General features: G+C 37.8%; 3 protein-coding genes and 1 pseudogene across 7 annotated transcripts; 2 read left to right on the top strand and 2 right to left on the bottom strand.

Annotated features, from left to right (window-relative positions):
• Positions 1 to 248: 248 nt before the first annotated feature.
• On the top strand, positions 249 to 3155 carry LOC121748954 (calcineurin subunit B-like). 2 transcript variants are annotated; one of them, XR_006039551.1, is made up of 6 exons: positions 249 to 495; positions 796 to 920; positions 1995 to 2091; positions 2195 to 2304; positions 2413 to 2698; positions 2912 to 3155. XR_006039551.1 is itself a non-coding variant. In XM_042143544.1 (6 exons), exons 1-6 carry the CDS (start codon positions 426 to 428, stop codon positions 2960 to 2962), a joined length of 528 nt encoding a protein of 175 aa, XP_041999478.1. In that variant the 5' UTR covers positions 251 to 425; the 3' UTR covers positions 2963 to 3155. The 2 variants fall into 2 exon arrangements, 1 of the variants encoding a protein (XP_041999478.1); XM_042143544.1 differs by having other exon boundaries at positions 251 to 495; positions 2624 to 2698.
• A 196-nt stretch (positions 3156 to 3351) lies between these two features.
• On the bottom strand, positions 3352 to 5827 carry LOC121746539 (diphthine methyltransferase homolog). Of its 2 annotated transcripts, XM_042140421.1 has the most exons (3): positions 5707 to 5827; positions 5198 to 5527; positions 3352 to 4206 (listed from the first exon to the last, which is right to left on the bottom strand). In XM_042140421.1, the coding sequence occupies exons 2-3, from the start codon at positions 5517 to 5519 to the stop codon at positions 3485 to 3487; spliced, it is 1044 nt and encodes a 347-aa protein (XP_041996355.1). In that variant the 5' UTR covers positions 5520 to 5527; positions 5707 to 5827; the 3' UTR covers positions 3352 to 3484. The 2 variants fall into 2 exon arrangements, with proteins under 2 accessions (XP_041996355.1, XP_041996354.1); XM_042140420.1 differs by lacking the exon at positions 5707 to 5827 and having other exon boundaries at positions 5198 to 5700.
• Positions 5828 to 9154: 3327 nt separating this feature from the next.
• LOC121746448 lies at positions 9155 to 11844 on the top strand. 3 transcript variants are annotated; one of them, XR_006039028.1, is made up of 4 exons: positions 9156 to 9500; positions 9668 to 10829; positions 10903 to 10990; positions 11115 to 11844. XR_006039028.1 is itself a non-coding variant. In XM_042140286.1 (3 exons), exons 2-3 carry the CDS (start codon positions 9681 to 9683, stop codon positions 10924 to 10926), a joined length of 1173 nt encoding a protein of 390 aa, XP_041996220.1. In that variant the 5' UTR covers positions 9155 to 9500; positions 9675 to 9680; the 3' UTR covers positions 10927 to 11844. The 3 variants fall into 3 exon arrangements, 2 of the variants coding, with proteins under 2 accessions (XP_041996220.1, XP_041996219.1); XM_042140286.1 differs by having other exon boundaries at positions 9155 to 9500; positions 9675 to 10829; positions 10903 to 11844; XM_042140285.1 differs by having other exon boundaries at positions 10903 to 11844.
• Positions 11197 to 16738, bottom strand: LOC121746447 (annotated as a pseudogene).
• Positions 16739 to 17940: the final 1202 nt, after the last annotated feature.

Below are 17940 nucleotides of genomic sequence, written 5' to 3'. Positions count from 1 at the left end.
CTCTTACTAATAACATGAACCTCACATTCCACTAACACTATTTCTCTCTTACTTTTTCCCCTTCTATCTTACTTTACCAAATATACATTAAAACACATTCACAAAGAAAGTGCCCTATTTTTCGTGGCCGGAGGGAGTAAGTAGTACTACTCCAATATGTCAGTAAACGAACCAGGAATTTAGAAAAATGAACATTCATGATTTAACAATTCTATTCTAATTCTAATTCTAATTCTAATTATAGGATTTGTATTATGAAAAATTAACTCTGAAATCAGATTATTTTCTCCAAAATCTTTGGCAAACAAGGCCTACACCTGCCACCCCCATCTTCTTGATCCACCCTTTGTTCTGAATCCAAGTTTCTAATTTTACACCAAACCTAATTTATTATCGCTCTGGGATTCTGGAAAGTGGAATTTGTGATGGGAAACGGTTCCTCCATGCTCACTCAGTACGACATTGAAGGGGTCCAAGAACACTGCAGCAACACCTGTAATACATTCCTCTGCTCAATTCCACCTTTTTTTTCATATTTTTTATGATAATCCCATAAATTTTTTTCATGTCTCTGTGATTCCGCCTTTTCAATTCTGTATTTTTGCGTGCTTTTATGTGATTTTTCGTGGGTGTCACGATAAAGACATGAATGATTGCCGTAGTTATGATCTGATTAGGGTCAGTGATAAGAAACAAATGAATTGAATTGTGATTGGCATTTGATTGTGCATTGTTCCTGGTTTAATTTTGTTGCTAAGTTTTGATAAATGATGTGTATTGGTGTGTGTTGTGTAGTTTCCCAGCAGGAGATTGTTTCACTGTACCAGAGGTTCTGCCAGCTGGACAGGAGCGGAGGGGGCTTCATCTCCGCCGATGAGTTTATGAATGTGCCTGAATTTGCCATGAATCCCCTCTCTCAGGTTGTCAAACAGCTGCTTGAACCTCTTTTTGTTCCGGTTTTATTGTTATGTTAGGAATCCTACAATCATATGTACTAACTGCTTTTGATGGGGTAATGCAAAAGAAATCAACTAGGAACTTGTTTCCGAATTTTGAAGTTTGCAGCAAGTATTGAACCAAAATTGGAGAAAGAATCAAACCTTTGTGTGCTTCCATAAATGTAGTATCACAGTTTATCGAAAAAGTATGGTCTTTAGTGGGGGTAAAATGTTATGAATTTAAGTGGAAGTCTTAATGACATGAAATGATAAAGAAGAACTAGGGATACAATTTTGGAGGTAGTCGGAGTATACAATTGATCATGTTGTGTGTCTAGGAACGAGCGTTGTTGCAGTGTATATTGATATCTAATATATGTGTATATGTTGTTGGTCCTACTGTCTCGGTGTTTTTCCTAAATCAATAAATGTGATGGAGAGAGGGGGAGAGAAATAAATGGTGGTGACCTCATTAGGACGATATATGCTTTGATTAAATGTTAGAACTGCTAGAGTCTCCGATCTGTTGGTGATATGAAATACTGATGGGAAATTGACAGTAAATAGTTAATACATATGCTTATTCTTTAAGTATTCGGAAGCTACAAGATACTTGGAACATAATCATGATTCATGAATGAGTAGTTATTGGTTCCAAGCCGCCTCTCTCTAATCAAATATGTCAATGTTTGGTCTTGAAACTGTCGACTGAAAATTTTCTCATTTTTTGGATATACATTCATTTTTTATTAGACTCAACAGAGCTATCTCTTTATGATTATAGCCAACTTGCTTATAACTATATTCAAGCATGCATGTTTTGAAACATTTGCATTGGCCCTTGACCTATAAATCAAAGTGATTATTATGGGCTATCAGGAGGAAAAATGAAAACTTTAAAAAAGATCAAGTATCCTACGAAGCCAATTAGAGTAGGCAACTTCGCCAAAATAGAAATGAGTATAAATCAGGGTAGCTTGTGTGTATAAGTTCAACTAAGATTGCTATGGAAGTGGTGATTGTACTTAGTTTTCGTTTTCCTATTTACATATGCAGAGACTCTTGAGAATGCTGGATGGGCTAAATTTCAAGGAGTTTGTGTTATTTCTATCTGCTTTTAGCTCTCGAGCGAGCTTGCAGCTGAAAGTTGAATGTAAGCTGTGCAAAACATAGAAATATTCCTCCGTACATTAAAACTTCAACGTTAAATATTGTTTTCCAATCGGCCAATGCTGAGTATAATTTCCTTAACCCAGTTATTTTTAAGGTTTATGATTCTGATGGTAACCATAAGGTTAGTTTCAATGATGTTCTGGACATATTGCGTGATTTGACGGGTCAATTTATAGCTGAACATCAAAGAGAGGTTAGTCTCCCTACTCTATTCATCTTTCCCTCTTATATATTACCATTAGTTTTACTTTGTTTTCTATTTGTCTAACTTTCTGTTTCTTATTTGTTCTTTGCCACGCAGAAGCTATGGAAAATGCAAATTCCTGTGTTCACAAAATGACAAAAAGTAGAAAAACTGTAGTAAATAAATTAATTGAAGCAATCAAATGAACATTAATCTTCTAAATCAGAACCACCATGATTCCTTTCCTTGCTTTCTCATAGTTTTCTGGATCCTGCTGCTAATTAATTGCTGAGTTGCGCTAATCTGAAGCTCGTATTGTTATATATAGCGTGTTCTTACCAAAGTTCTTGAGGAAGCAGGCTACAGAAAAGATTCTGTATTAGTTCCAGCTGACTTCATGAAGGTAATATATCACCTCTATATCAATTAAGAATGCTTAAAAGCACTTTAATGATGTTTGAAAGGCTGTTCCATCTCAATGGATAATTATCTTAGTCGTCAAGTTGTGTATTCTGCTTCTATATATCTCTCCTCTGTCTGTATATGCATATGCTGCTTGTGCTGCTGCCATGCTTCTTATCGCATTGAGAAATCACACTTTATCATCTACCCGCAGATCCTGGGCAGTTCTGTTCTGAAGATGGAAGTTGAAGTTCCAGTAGATTAGAGATGAGAAACGATATGTTTAGACATATTTGTCCGTTAAACTCATGTTCGAGACGTTTTCGATCCTTCATGTTTTAAGCCACTTAGCTGGTTTTTTTTCTGTCTACTTCACGTGCTACATCTCTGGGATGCTTGATTGTACTTGTAAGCAAATACTATTTCTATAAATTATCAAGGTGTCATTGATTTGAGAATTGCATCATTTATTTACATACACTAATACTCGAAGTTTGTGGGACAGAAAAGAAGGGTTAGTTGTTAAAAAAAATAACGATATTTGGCCTGATTTTAATTTTTAAAATTTTATAAAATGTTGAATCATGGTATAGTCCTACCGATTTTCAACTTGTAGCACGTCCAGAATTTTCCGACAACACAAAATCATGAGTATTGACGTCCGAAACAAATGAAATACTACATGTATTGAGACAAATGTCCAAAGAGGTACTAAGAAATGTTATTGGTATAGTATACAAGTTACACAAATATAAGTTTGCATTATCAGGTAAAAAAGACCTTAAAATCATTCAAATACATTATCGCTTTGTGGTGTCCAGACACGAAGCAGTCGATCATAAAACGAGCATGTAGCAATTGCAGACCTCTTCTTCTTTCCAGACACAAATGCATTTCCTCTTTGCCAGTCAGCTCCATATGCAAGTGAGTCATGCTTCGTATATGTCTCAATCACCTCGACTTGATCCGCTCGAAATTTAACGAGTGCGAAACCGTTGTGCATACAAGCTGTTAACACCAGCCCTGGTACATGTGGGTGGTGCTTCACCCTCCAAACTCCTCCACCTAGACATATCGAAGATTCACTCACCGGTCTTGAAGTTAATCTGGTGTCCCATATTCTCAGGTGCTCGTCATAGCTACCAGTGAGCAAACCGTTGGGGTCGTGAGGGCTCTTTGCTATGCAGCACACTCCCATTTTGTGAGCTTTTGTGTTCTGGAAAACCAACTGAGAAGGGTCCTCGCGTAGGTCCCAGCAGCTGAACTTACAGTCATCTGAACCTGTGTATATTAGCATCGGCTGCTGGATGTCAAACGAGGCAGCCCAAAGCTCAAAGTCATGTGCTTTCCATTCTTGCAGAATGTTGAGCTGCGACTCATCTAATGAGACTATGGAAACTGATCCATCAGAGAGGCCGACTGCCACGGATGTGGCATGCGAATTCCAATCTATGCACAAGCACATGGAGGAGCTGATGCATTTACCCTGAACTTCAGTTAAGCAATTACCTGCAATAAGCAGAAGATCTTCAACTCAAAGCACACACGATCATGACGGAAGATAATGAACAAAGAGACCATGCATCATACAAACTACAAAGCACCATATGTAACATTCCTCATTGTCATTGCACAGGTAAAGTACTAGTACCAACCGACATTGAGTTAAACTATGAGAAAGTTTCATTTTCACTACAATGTGCATGCTCTTTCGCAACTTATATAGTTTTGCTGCTGTTTGATGCTCTATGGAAACAAGGGTCATGATGCTCGGAGCTTTAAGAAACTGCCTGAATAGACAATTGGGATGTCTAGATTTATGCTTCACATCACTAAAATTCATGCCATACATAATATTACACAGCGATTATTTCCTATAATGTGTACAAGCAAAAATTGATATGATAAGACGCTAATTTCCACCCTTCAACTTAACATTGTACTAAAACAAAATTAGTGATCTTTCATCGACTCCAAGCTCTCAGTCATTATTATGTTTTTACTTTTGAATTGCCATAAAAAGAACTGGCAAAATCTTTTATCCAGAAATGAATTTTGATTGCACAGCATTGAACATAAGAAATCGGACTCTGTTATTTGCCTGATCGACCTGGAAAGTATTTGTCTTGAAAGCATGACGCACTTTCAAAACAAGCGCATTTAACAATTTAACTAAACATGAATTTAACAATTTAACTAAACTTGAATAGAAGAACTTGCTTCCCTACTTCAAAGTATAGATTTTATCATATAAACAAACAATCATAACAAGAGCACAAGTCACATAGTTGACAGAGAAATCAACTCCCAGAAAAGTGATACGAACAAGTCATTAAGTAAACAAAATCACGATGCAAGAGTCAGCATTACAATCTACCATTTTAGGAAGAAGAGAGAGGCTCAATTTCAAAGCACCCAAGGATGATGAGAGTACCACACCACATATTGCCTTGAACCAGAAGAAGAATACAAAGTAAACTTTTAAAAGAAAAATACTTACTGCCTAATTCAGCAGAATCTGACCCAGAGCAAGGCAGGCTATAGAGCTTTACACAACCATCAGCATCGGCTTGCGCAAGCAAGGGCAGGAGCCCCGGGCTCCATTTGATATCGAAAATCCCAGCTGTTTCAACTTTCTGAATCAACTCAAAACGGCCTGCCTCAGCATCTACATCGAAGAGCGTTATGCTCCCTGATCGAGTGGGCTGATCACCCTCTTGAAGTACGTAAGTAGAGGCTGCAAGCACGTTGTGGTACGACTCATGGCCACAAAACTCCACAGCATCTGCGCTCCCATCTAAGAAGCAATGCCCCACCTCCATCAATGTACCTGAACACGAATCAAACAAGTCCAGCCCACTCACGCATTTCGTCGAACACGTTGCATGCTTACTCAGAATTACATAGTTCATCACATGCTCGTCTCTATCTCCCTACGCTTCTAACTTCCTAATCGCATGAATGTAACCTAAGGGAGAAAATATTCGAAGTTAATTGGAAAATGCTTACCGCTGAAACCTGAATTCTTCGTGTTCAAAGATGAAGAATAATGGTGGAAATAGTGTTTTTTTTTTGTGAATAATTTATTTGAGAAATATCTTTCTAGTGAATTATTACTCCAATTGGGCTGAACCCCAATGTACATTTGAATGGGCCAATTCAGTATCAAACTAATTGGGCTAAAGAAACTGTTTTGCGATTGATGTGTACGATTTTTAACTTAAAAAAAATAGTGGAGTACTAATACTAATTACATTTTGAGTATGCTTATTCATGTAAATTCCTCCACATGAAGCAAATTGCAATTTTGAAAATAAATGTTATCTGTCATTGGAGTCAAACAAAAATCGAGAGCCTGGAAAAAGATTAGTTGATGCGTGGTTGGAATAAATATATTTTGATAACTTGATCCTAAATGCTAGTAGGTGTGGTATTTATAAGACCACAATTGTAAGGTAGTTGTATAAATTAAAGTTGGTATATATGTGACTTGATGATTCAACTATAAAAAAAATTGTTTTAGTGTACTTAATAACATTTATTACCGCATTAATTCAATGTACTATATATTCTTCTTTAATTTCATTGATCAGACTTACGATAATACAAAATGCCACAAATAACCCAAATCAACGTACAAAGAATCATATACATGGGAGAGTAAAATTTCGTAGCATGTGTCAATTTTATGCAATATACGTGTATAGGCTAAAGTTTCGAGTTTTCCCTATTATCCTATACAAATAATTACAACACTAAAATTATATACATGGGAGAGTCTCGTGGAGAACACCTTAATGTGAGATAACTGGGATCCAAATGGATCCATATCCAGTGACATATGATTATAGTTCTACGAGTTATAGGCCCGGGAAATCACCATTGGCCGTTTCGAACTGTGCGTAAAACACTGTTGGAGGTGGTAAATAGTACTCCCTAGGAGTCCTGTTTTTTCATTTTAGTCCGTCTGCGAATAGGACTCTCGGTTCACTTTTATCATAAATGGTAATAGGGTCTCACATTCCACTGACTCATTTTACTCATATTTCATTTAAAACTAATATATACAAGTGAGACTCATATTCCACTAACTTTTTTCCACCAACTTTTCTTTACATTTCTTAAAAATCGTGCCGCCAAGAAATGAGACTCTTAATGGTGGATAGGGGGAATATTTTAGAGTAGTTAATTTGTTCCAATACAAAATACAAAAACATACAAGGAGTTTTTTATTTGTGTATTTGTTTTATATTACAAAAAATGATCAATTATAGCTTGAATTTTTAGCGAATTTCACTTTAACAACAATATTTTTCAAGTTTGCACTAGTTTTATAACAAGATTTGTTCGATTGATGCATGGTCTTTGTCGGGAATATGAAGACTGAGATTTTAAACGTAATATTCGACAATTTTGGTTAAGTAATGAGTAAGAATTTTTACTATAAAGACAAAATTGTCATGACATCTACACCAAAATTTGCCTTCGATACACAATCAAAATTGTAAAGTAGTACTGTACGGCAAAATCTCTGTCTTAACATGGTCGGCGAAATCCATGCATAATTTGAATGGATCTTGTTATAAAACTTTTATAGATTAGGTTAAAATTGAACCATTTTTTAAAGTTCGCGGGTTAAAAAATATCTAAACTAAAGTCAGGCTATAACTAAAAATTGCTGAGATACAATAAACCCTAATCAATTTTTTTATATTTTTTAAAATCGGTTATATAAAAATGATGTTGTTATTAAAACTTTTGATTGTTAGTTATGTTTTTTTTTCATTTAATTTATCGTAAAAAGCGATGGCTTCTTCGAATTTGTAAGTTTTGGTAAGAAGTTGTTTTCATGTACCACAATTTTTTCCAATATGCATATTACTTTGTAGTCAAGTTTTCAGTGTCGATGCAATAACCTTTTCTTTTAAATCATATGGTATTATAATAAAAATAAAATCCGAAATAAGAAATAAATAATACTATAAGAAAAGTTGTCATTTTGTTTGAATTAAGGTATACTGTTCACCCTAAAATAGTACTCCGCCATTCATAATTTTGCCTCTATTAATATTAACAAAATTGACATGACTTCTTCAGGCTTTAATTTTAATATGCTTCACTGTGATTAGATTGTTTGAGACGGTCTTATATATTTTTATTCTACTATTAATTAATATACTCATCAATATAGATTTGTTCGGTTTTAATAAATAATTATACGTTGGAATAACCATTTTTAAATAATATTTCACTTTCTCTAATTGGATTAATTTAAATTAAGGGTCCCTTTATTCAATCAATCAATCAATCAATTACTTCTTTTAATTAGTGTATAAAAAATAACAATAAAAATCGCTGTCTACAAAGTAGAATGCACTATAATGTCAAATTCAAAGCATAATCATATCAAAGTTTTGCACGAAATTCGGCTCCTAAGCCCCATGGAGGCCACAAAAAGGCCCTTTTATTTATTTATTATGGTGGTGTCACGTTGATTAAAATATATTTCTATAATATTCGGTGTCTTTCTTTATGCATACTCTGCATAACACACGTTAAATAATTACCTTGATGCTAGCAAATAATCTTACATATATAGTAGTATTAATTACTAGTACGGAGTACTACTATATAATTGTAGCCGGTGTACACAATTTGTGACCGAGTATTAATATCTATACTCAATTAATGTACGATACATTGGCTTATTTAATTTACCAAACAAATGTGAAAATTAATAACATAAAATAAACAGCAAAATCACTAGTGGTTAGCAAAAATCTTTTATCCCAAAGGAGAAACATTTACTCAAAAGATTACTCCATTTACTTGCCACGATGTTTCCTCCGGCAACGTGATTTGGGATTCTGAAATCAGACGTAGGAAAATAAATAAACTTTAAAAGATTTATTTATATTAATGTGGCCCAGCATTAACTTATAGTATTACATAATTTTGTTGGCCGAACAAATTAAGGCTGAGTCAGTATCTTACTAAAACTGTTCTAATTTATTTTTACAGAATAATTACAATAAAGGATTTTTTTTAACCATTCAAACCATGGATAGAATAATTTTGGATTAAAAATTGTCCTTTTTAATGCAGGCTTGTGACATGATTCAGAAAATGCATCAATGAATTGTCCTTTTTTAGGCAGGCTTAAAATCGCAATAAATCAGTCAAATAATTAAAGCCAAATCCAGTTCGAATTAATATAATGAAAAATTAAACAATCAAACTCTATAGATTGTTGATTTATTTGACAAACAACACAATATATTCATATCAGATTTCACCAATCCAATTCATGTAATGGAAATATCTCATTACTTATGTTGCTAAATTTAATTCGAGTAATTAAACCTGGATAATTCTTCTTAAATATGAGAAATGTTGAGAAACAAAAGAAAATTAGTATGGGAAACAGAAATAGAGATGAAACTGGAAAACAGAAGTTCTATGAAGACAAATTAATAAACCGTTACAAGAAAAGCCTCTCGTTTTCTTCCAAGTTACAGTTTCCATTTTTTTCCGATTCTTTTTCTTCAACAGCTTTATACTGGAAAATGGAAATACTACTAATTTGATAATCTTATTGCTTTCTATTTATTTTTCACACTTCACACACGCATTTGATACGCATTGGCGTATAACTTTGTAAATACTACTATTTCTGACCAAAACTGCAAATTTCTTCTTTTTCTTCTTCAAGAGAAGAGATTTGGGCTGGCTTGTTTCCTGTTCATGCTCAAACTATGTTCTAACCATCCTCACAATTCAGTTCATTTGCTGCAGACCTTTAGGTAAGAATTATTTTTTTGGTTTGTTTCAAAGATATATGCCATTGAAATATTTTGAGTTTCTTGAATATGGGCTTGCCTCAATCGTGAAGAAAATGGGCTAATATAGATAAACTGCCATAAATTTTAATTCTTGAATTAGTTGTTGAAAATTCTGTATTGATTCTCAGATTATAGTGTTTCATGTCTGGGAATCCGATGGGTGATGATGATGATGATGCTTTGTCTGAGATTTGTGCTCTAAAAGATGCACTATGTGATCAGCAGGAGCTTCTGCAGAAGCTCTACAATGAGTTGGATGCAGAGAGGGAGGCCTCTGCCTCCGCTGCCAGCGAGGCGCTGGCTGTGATCCTCCGGCTTCAGGGGGAGAAGGCGGCGGTGAAGATGGAGGCCGAGCATTACAAGAGGCTTGCGGAGGAGAAGATATGGCACGCTGAGGAATCTCTAGCCATGGTTGAAGATGCAGTTTATCAGAAGGAAATGGAGGTGGCTGCTTTGGACTATCTAGTGCAGGCTTATAGGTATAAGTTGTTGAGGATTGGTTATGTTGATCACGGCTTCAATGGGGAGACAAGCCGCATGCCATGTAGGGGGAAGACGGTTGAGGAAATGTATGTGGATTCGGGGAAAAAGATCGATAGCTATTGGGTGAAGATTAGGAGGTTGAATGAGAAGGTGAAGGAGATTGCAGGAGGGAGGAGTGAGACACGGTCTCCCTCTTTGTCCTTGTCTTCTCGTGTGAGTAGAGGGAGTTTGTATGATCCCACCACGAATGAGGGCAGTTTGTGTCAACCAAACAAGATGATGGATGGTAGTGGTCAGGCTGAGAGTTCAGATTGTGTTGCTGCTGCTGATAATTCTTGTTCAACGAGCACTCATGACGTGTTTGAAGTTCCACAAGTTGAAGGGAGGTGTGAACTGATGGAGAAAGATGAAATCAAGAATTTTGAAAGAGAAAATGTCGTTTTGCCAGAGGCTGTGAAGTTGTGTGCTAGAGACGAGCCCAAGTGGCTCAATATGATGTTGCAGTCGAGCCAAGTGAGTGATGTTGAGTGTCGTTTGGTTGTTGCACCGCCAGAAACAAGCACGGCTCAGTTTCATAGGATGCTGAGTAAAGTTGGTTTGAGATCAGAGATTGTTGAAGATGACAGACCAGTAAAATGTAGTACCACTAACAGAGACGAACTGAACTTGTTGAATGAGATATCTGAAAAGGTGAATTTGTTGCATGATGATATCAGGAGTTTAAAGGCAACAAAAGCATTCTCTACTAGAGAAGAAGAAGAAGAAGAAGAAGAAGAGCCATCCTTGGCTATGGCTCTTCTAGCCGAGGTACTCTCTCTCTCTCTCGCTCCCTCTCTCCATTGAAGCTCTGAGTAAATAAATCTCCTGTATTGCGTTGCAGGAAATGCTCTCCTTTTGGCTCTGACCTTGTGATGGAAGTTGGGATCTATCTGCAGATCTCATTGAAGCGTTGATTTTAGATTTTTGTGGTTTGTATTGTGGATTTTGGTTGCAGCTGCATAGTTCTTTTGTACATAATGTATACATATAACAAGAATGTCCTCTCTCTCAATATCTTGTAATCAGGCAAGCATAAGTGTTCTGATTGTGCAGATCATATGGAGAAAAGGCATAAAACTGGAAAGTTTACTCATGAAGCACTAGAATTATTAGCAACGAGGGAGGCACGTCCCAACTACATATCGCTCACCAGCTCCATCTCCATCTCCGGCATGGACTTCCCTGATAGGAACGACTTGAATAGTGTCAGAGCTTGCTTCGGCTTATGTAGGGAAACTTCATGGCCGGCTCCTCTCACTGTCACGTATGTCAGTCCCTCGTATTCTTCTGTCCATCCGCCTACCTGTTTGCCAAACACAGCGAATATTCAAGTTGATCACTGACTGATCAGAATCAGAGGGGGGTGGTGAGGTGAAGATAGAAAAGTTGACCTGGCCATCATCATACCAAGCGTGCCACGGCCTAACTGTACGAAGCTTCATAGCATCTATGTTGTAACGGGTTGATGTCACCGGAATCACAGCATTTGTGTCACCACTGTCAAGGTGTGGAACATTGTATAAGAATTACTCTTTTTTCAAGAAATGGAAAGGCATGTTGTAACTGATACACAAATATTGTGAAATGGAGGATTAGGCCAAAGAATGGAGTCAATTTTGAACAAAGTTATGATCTGGCTGATGATGAACAAAGTTATAATCAATGGTATTGAACACAGCTATATATAAACTAGGCTATCTTCTACTTGATGAATTCATATCTGATATTTGTTCTATTTCACATAAATATGGAGATTCAAAAGTAAAATAGTTCCCTTTGTGCATGTTAAGTATTCTGTTCTAATAGATTTGCAGAATTATATAGAAAAACCTGAACATCCAGATACGAAGTCCCGAATTCAAGAGCTCAGCGTAGACATCCAAAACCGATTGAGACGAATCATGCCAGTTCTCACTCACCTAGTCACTGCAATCACAATATAACTGTCTTTAATGAATCAAAAGGAAAATCTAGTAGTTTGCATAGATCTCGTACCTGCAAGTCTCCCAAGGGGAGTTTCTGCTACGAACATGAAGAGCGTCTTGAACCTCAGGGAGATTGAAGTATTGAATCGAATGCTTCTCTGTGCATGGATCATATGGTCTTCTGAGAATACCAACCTTCTAAAACCTCAATAAAATAAATACAATTAAGAATCCAAATATGATAAAACTAGAGGAAAATGCAAAATATGTGAACACATACAGTATTGCTTCTCCGAAGATGGCTTAATCTGCTGAAATTAGCCGTGCAGGGAGGCGTATAGATGCTGTACATATCAATGTCCCCAATTTCCTGATCAGCGATTATAAGGACTTTAATGCATTCCTCTGAAGTGTGCACGAACGACTCGTAGTCACATTTGACATTCAGCTGCTTGTAGGTCTGATCTGAAATCATGCCAACGGACCACATGAACTGAAACACCCCAAAATGGTCATGAAAGTCGTCCGTCAGAGCGTTTCCAACCTGAACGCAGAGGCCTATTTCAGGGTTATTGGTTTCACACAAGCACATAACATTCTAAAACATCAAGAGGAGGATACCATGAAACCCTTGAGATTAATAGTTTCTACTCCGTGTTTTTCGTTGTGCTTCACAATAGCATGAGTGAGTTGAGGAACATAATGCCCTGGATCAATAAAGTAACAGCAATAATGTTAAGAGTATTTTGAGCTGATACAAACACTCCAATGAATCAATGAGTTCAACGGAGGCACTTAGAGGTTGGCAATAGAAGGATCAATTACAACGAGCAAGAAGCCGTTGCATGGAGCAGTTGGAGATCAGTTACACCAACTGATCTTACTCTATCTTACACTCCCTATAAATATTGCCATAATCCAAAGAGCTCATTGAGAAGAAACCAGAGAAAGAAATCAGCTGAGGGATCATAACAACAATCTATGGCTAGAGTGAGAGATACACACTATCTTTGTGAGGAACTAGCTTGTATAGTCTTCGGTGTGATATGAGTTCATATGCGAAGAGGGAGTAGCTTGTTCTTGAGTGTGTGATCTTGTTGTATGATTGTAGTTCTTGATCGTGATTGAAGTAAATCGATTCGTTATTCTCCCGTGGACGTAGGCTTACGCCGAACCACGTATATCCTCGTGTTCTTGTTGTTCCATTTCGTTTTTGCTCCGATCTCGATTTCCAACAAATGGCGCCGTCTGTGGGAAAGAGGAGAATCGTTGGAAGAAGTCAGAGATCAGTTTGAAAATGGATGGGCAGCAGTCTTGGAGAAGGAGATTGCGTTCTTGATCACGTCAGTTGAAGGGGACGAAGGTGTGGTCGGTTTTGGTTCGTGCAGCTTTGAGCGATATTGTTGAGAAGTTTTCTGCATTGGCGATTCATTGTGGAGAGAGCTCGAGGGTTCATCGATCAAGAAAGAGGGAAGTTCTTGGTGATCGTTGGTGTAGCTCGCTCAATGATCGTTGCTCATATTGATGGTCCATAATGGGATCGAGTATGGCGATATGCAACTCATTTCCGAGGCCCATGATGATGTTGATGGATATTGAAGGCCACAAGAGCCTTGATGAGATGATGATCAGAGGCGGAGCATACCTCTTGGATGATGCAATGATGGTGTTCGACGAAATGCCGGAGAGTAATGTGCTTACTTGGATGATAGTGATCGCTAGGCACGTCGAAAATGGGCGGTCGAGCTGGCAGAGGGCGTTGAAGGTTTACGAGTGGATGAATCTTCGCTGTTGGTAAGCGCTGAATGCTAGGATGCTGGCCACGATTCTCTCTGTGCTTGGGAAATGGTGGTTGCGCGTAAGGTGTTCGATGAAATTCGGGAGAGAAATGTGTTTTCCAATTTTCGATGATTTGGAGAGTTTGCAGGGGCTGTGATGATGTCGCTCATGAGTTCCAGCAACGACGACCAGGTGGTACCGCCGCTACAATGGGAAAGAGACACCGTCGAAGAAGATAAAATCGCCGGTTGCGAGTGATATTTCTTTCCCCGGAGCTTTCGAATTTGGCACAGTAGTTTCGAATGTGGAAGTTGGTCGAGTTGGCGACGATGAATCAGATGACACTAGGTTTATCAGTAATGTGAGTGATTCTAGAATTGCGATTGAGAATGAAGAATTCTTGTTCCACGTTCTATCCGGATAGGCAAGCAAGAAGGCCTCGTCTAGGTGTTTTTGGGGACAGCAGCTATGGGTGGTTCGATCCGGCGGAGTTGATTCCATTTGAGGAGAATTTTGCCCAGAAGTCAATGCAAACTACATCCCGGCCAATCATTAAGACGGTGGAGGAAGCTGCGGACGAGAAGGCCAGTGGAGAAGTGTTTGAGGGATGCGAAGAAGCATAAGAGCAACGTCGACGACGTCGTGATCGTTAGCGATTCGAGGAGGATCCCGAAGGGGCAACAACCATGTTATTTACTTCAAGATTTTTGTTTGCGTTTGTTGAATTGTCCGTGGGAGAGGTGCAACAGCCGTGTCATCTTAAGCGATGAAAGTGGTAATAATCTTGACAGAAATTCGGTTATCACTTATGAGGGATGTGTGATATCTCTAGGAATCAGCAACTCCAATTCTGAACGGGGAAGATTCAGATTAGGTGGAGGTTTTATCGTCCGGTGGAGGCGATCGTCCGGTGGGAGCATTGTGGCTGATCAAGGAAGTGATAAAGGAGGATTTGGGGATGATTCTCGGAGTCAGGATGCTGACAAGAATAGTCAAGATTGGCGCTACTCGGACATGAGATCGACAAAGAACAAGATGATCGAAAGAAGTGTTGTATCATCTCAAAAGGTGGAGGATTGTTAAGAGTATTTTGAGCTGATACAAACACTCCAATGAATCAATGAGTTCAACGGAGGCACTTAGAGGTTGGCAATAGAAGGATCAATTACAACGAGCAAGAAGCCGTTGCATGGAGCAGTTGGAGATCAGTTACACCAACTGATCTTACTCTATCTTACACTCCCTATAAATATTGCCGTAATCCAAAGAGCTCATTGAGAAGAAACGAGAGAAAGAAATCAGCTGAGGGATCATAACAACAATCTATGGCTAGAGTGAGAGATACACACTATCTTTGTGAGGAACTAGCTTGTATAGTCTTCGGTGTGATATGAGTTCATATGCGAAGAGGGAGTAGCTTGTTCTTGAGTGTGTAATCTTGTTGTATGATTGTAGTTCTTGATCGTGATTGAAGTAAATCGATTCGTTATTCTCCCGTGGACGTAGGCTTACGCCGAACCACGTATATCCTCGTGTTCTTGTTGTTCCATTTCGTTTTTGCTCCGATCTCGATTTCCAACAAATAAATATAAGAAATTGCACAGAGAAAGGAATTCATATATTGACATTTCATGCTCATTTAAAAATTTCTGCTTTGCTCCTCCCTCGACTCTATATAGGAAAGTGTAGAATGATTAACCTACCGGCATAGCTCTCTCCTGTGAGATACAACTCTCTTCCTTTGTACTGTGGAAACCGTTCTAACCATTTCTCGATAAATATTAGGTTATCATCAGCTGCAAGAACAGAGATTGCCATTAAGATGCTGCATCAAATATGCAGAATATGATGTGATGGAAGTTAAGAGAAGAAGCTGTACCAGTTCTTTTATCACCATTGCTCAATAAATCAGCGGAAGTGTTTGAATACGAAAAACCAACTCCGACAGGAGAGTCCACAAACAATATATTTGCAACTGCAAAGATCGAAAGCATCATGAAAATGAACAGTTTTTAGGTGGCCATCTACAATCCAAATGAAGATTAACTTGACTGCTTTCGTCTACACAACCAAACAAAAACTAGAAGATGATGATATCGATCTACCTTTATTCCAAGAATAAGGGTTTAAATAAAGGGTTTTCCCATCCTTCACAATATGCAGTGGTCCAATTTCCTCAGCCAGCCCATAGGCAATTGATGAACACCCAGGCCCTAAATATCACATATAACTCAAAACATTAACACCAATATTCAAATGGAAATTTAAGCACAAAATTCATAATTTGTATTTTAACATAAATTCATGCAAGTCCCATAATCACATCGAGAAGATGAAGCATATAATATACTCCTAGATCACATCCATTTCCATTCTCTTCTCAACAACATCATCACTACATCCACCAAAAAAATGATACTAATAATTTACACAAACACACACCCACAAGATGAAGAGAGAATTGCATATTTTACCTAGGCCTAAATATCAAAAACTAGCAAGAAACTCTAAAACTCCAACAAGAGTCAACACTCAACACAGAACTCAAAATGCAAGATCATACAACAACATCAACAAGATGAAAAAGTGCAGTAAAAGCATATCACGATGATATATTTACATTCTCCTCTCAACAACATCATAATCACTTTTTTGCTTCCCACAATTTACACACAGTAAAGAGAAAATTGCTACATAACGACTTCCATTGAGCCAGAGAACGAGAGGTTTGGAAGAAGGGTCGTCCTCGGCCACAAAGAACCAATAGAAAAGCTCCCTTCCGGTTTCTTCATTGACAGTGATGTAGCCAGCGTAGTGCGCGAAGCTCACGTTGAAATTCTGGCCGGGGAGCTTCAACACCCTGTCCAACTGCTGCTGGTTAAACGAGAAGCTGCTGCTGCTGCAGCTCAAAGACTGGAGCTTTACAATAGCTATCACGACGAAAACGTGGAAAACCCATCTAAAAAATGGCATCTTTCTTGAGAGCATCTCCGGTAAGACTGGACGTCAAATAGCCCTCACATAGCATTCACACTGCCACATCATCAGCACTACAATTCTTCTGCCACATCAGCTTGCCACATCAACTGGACATCAAATAGCCCTCACATAGCCTTCACACTACCTATCCACATCACTAATAACAATTATATAATTTAATTTACACTCGTATCAACATACGGAATTTAATTTACGAGACAAATACGGAAAATTCGAATAATAATATTAAAACTTAAAAAGTACATTAATTTTTAAAAAAAATACAAAAATTTTTTAAAAAGTACAAAAATTAAAAAAGTACATTAATTTTAAAAAGTAAAACAAAATCACTCATCGCTGCCGTCCTCGTCTCTGTTCAAAGCGCGTATATATAGTGTTTTCGAAAAAAAAAAAATTTAAAATCTGACGCCGGTTTGACGCCGAATAGGGGTCCTACAATGGCGCCGTGAGGATCGGCGTCGGAACCGGCGTCATCGCGTGAATTGGCATGGCCATGCCGATTTTAACGCCGATTTCGCCAACGCCGGTTCCAATGGTTCGGCGTCAGAATCGGCGTCGCGATTTTTACGCCCGCATTGGAGATGCTCTGAATGCTCCTGCGATTGAATTGGGGGAGAAAGTGTTTAATTGAGAGTTCCAATAAAAGATGAGGGGTAGTGGTGTCAGGTGTGTGATGTCGCTGTTTTGTTTTTATTTCTTTTTTGTTTTTTATTGGATAAATCTGCCAATATTGCTCGGGTAACTTAGATCATGCACAATACGGCGGATATCCAGCGCACTAGCCAAAAACACCTCCTGTCATGTTATTGGGACTAGTCACTGCACTGCCACATTAATAGAACATCCCACTGTATAATAAACACTAGGACATTCCAACAAACAAAATAAAAAATTAACAAATATACGGAATTAAAATTTCGACACGAATACGGGGGGAATGCAATCATATTTTCATTAAATAAAAAAACAATTGAAAAAGTACAAATCAACCAAAAAAACAATGATTTCCACAAATTACATTATAAATATGAAACTCGTTAATACAAGTGGTGCAAATAAAAATGAAGTGCAATCAGCCGTATATATAGAGTTTTGAAAAAAAATCGAAAAAACCGCTAGTCCGTCGGGAGCCCACAATAGCAGACTAGCGGATGGACTAGCGCACTATCCGACGA

This window comes from Salvia splendens, chromosome 9, assembly GCF_004379255.2.
Source record: "Salvia splendens isolate huo1 chromosome 9, SspV2, whole genome shotgun sequence".
Lineage (NCBI taxonomy): Eukaryota > Viridiplantae > Streptophyta > Magnoliopsida > Lamiales > Lamiaceae > Salvia > Salvia splendens.
The sequence above is the reverse complement of the archived record's forward strand: the minus strand, read 5'-3'. Positions and strand labels throughout refer to the sequence as shown.

Bases quoted from the DNA above. Each gene is read 5' to 3' on its own strand.
- LOC121748954 (XM_042143544.1), top strand. From the start codon at position 426: ATGGGAAACGGTTCCTCCATGCTCACTCAGTACGACATTGAAGGGGTC. The intron at 496-795 runs GTAATACATTCC...TGTGTTGTGTAG, and splicing joins AGAACACTGCAGCAACACCT to TTTCCCAGCAGGAGATTGTT. The intron at 2,092-2,194 runs GTAAGCTGTGCA...TCCTTAACCCAG, and splicing joins CTTGCAGCTGAAAGTTGAAT to TTATTTTTAAGGTTTATGAT.
- LOC121746539 (XM_042140420.1), bottom strand. From the start codon at position 5,609: ATGAACTATGTAATTCTGAGTAAGCATGCAACGTGTTCGACGAAATGC. The intron at 4,207-5,197 runs GTAAGTATTTTT...TGCTTATTGCAG, and splicing joins AGATTCTGCTGAATTAGGCA to GTAATTGCTTAACTGAAGTT.
- LOC121746448 (XM_042140286.1), top strand. From the start codon at position 9,681: ATGTCTGGGAATCCGATGGGTGATGATGATGATGATGCTTTGTCTGAG. The intron at 10,830-10,902 runs GTACTCTCTCTC...ATTGCGTTGCAG, and splicing joins CTATGGCTCTTCTAGCCGAG to GAAATGCTCTCCTTTTGGCT.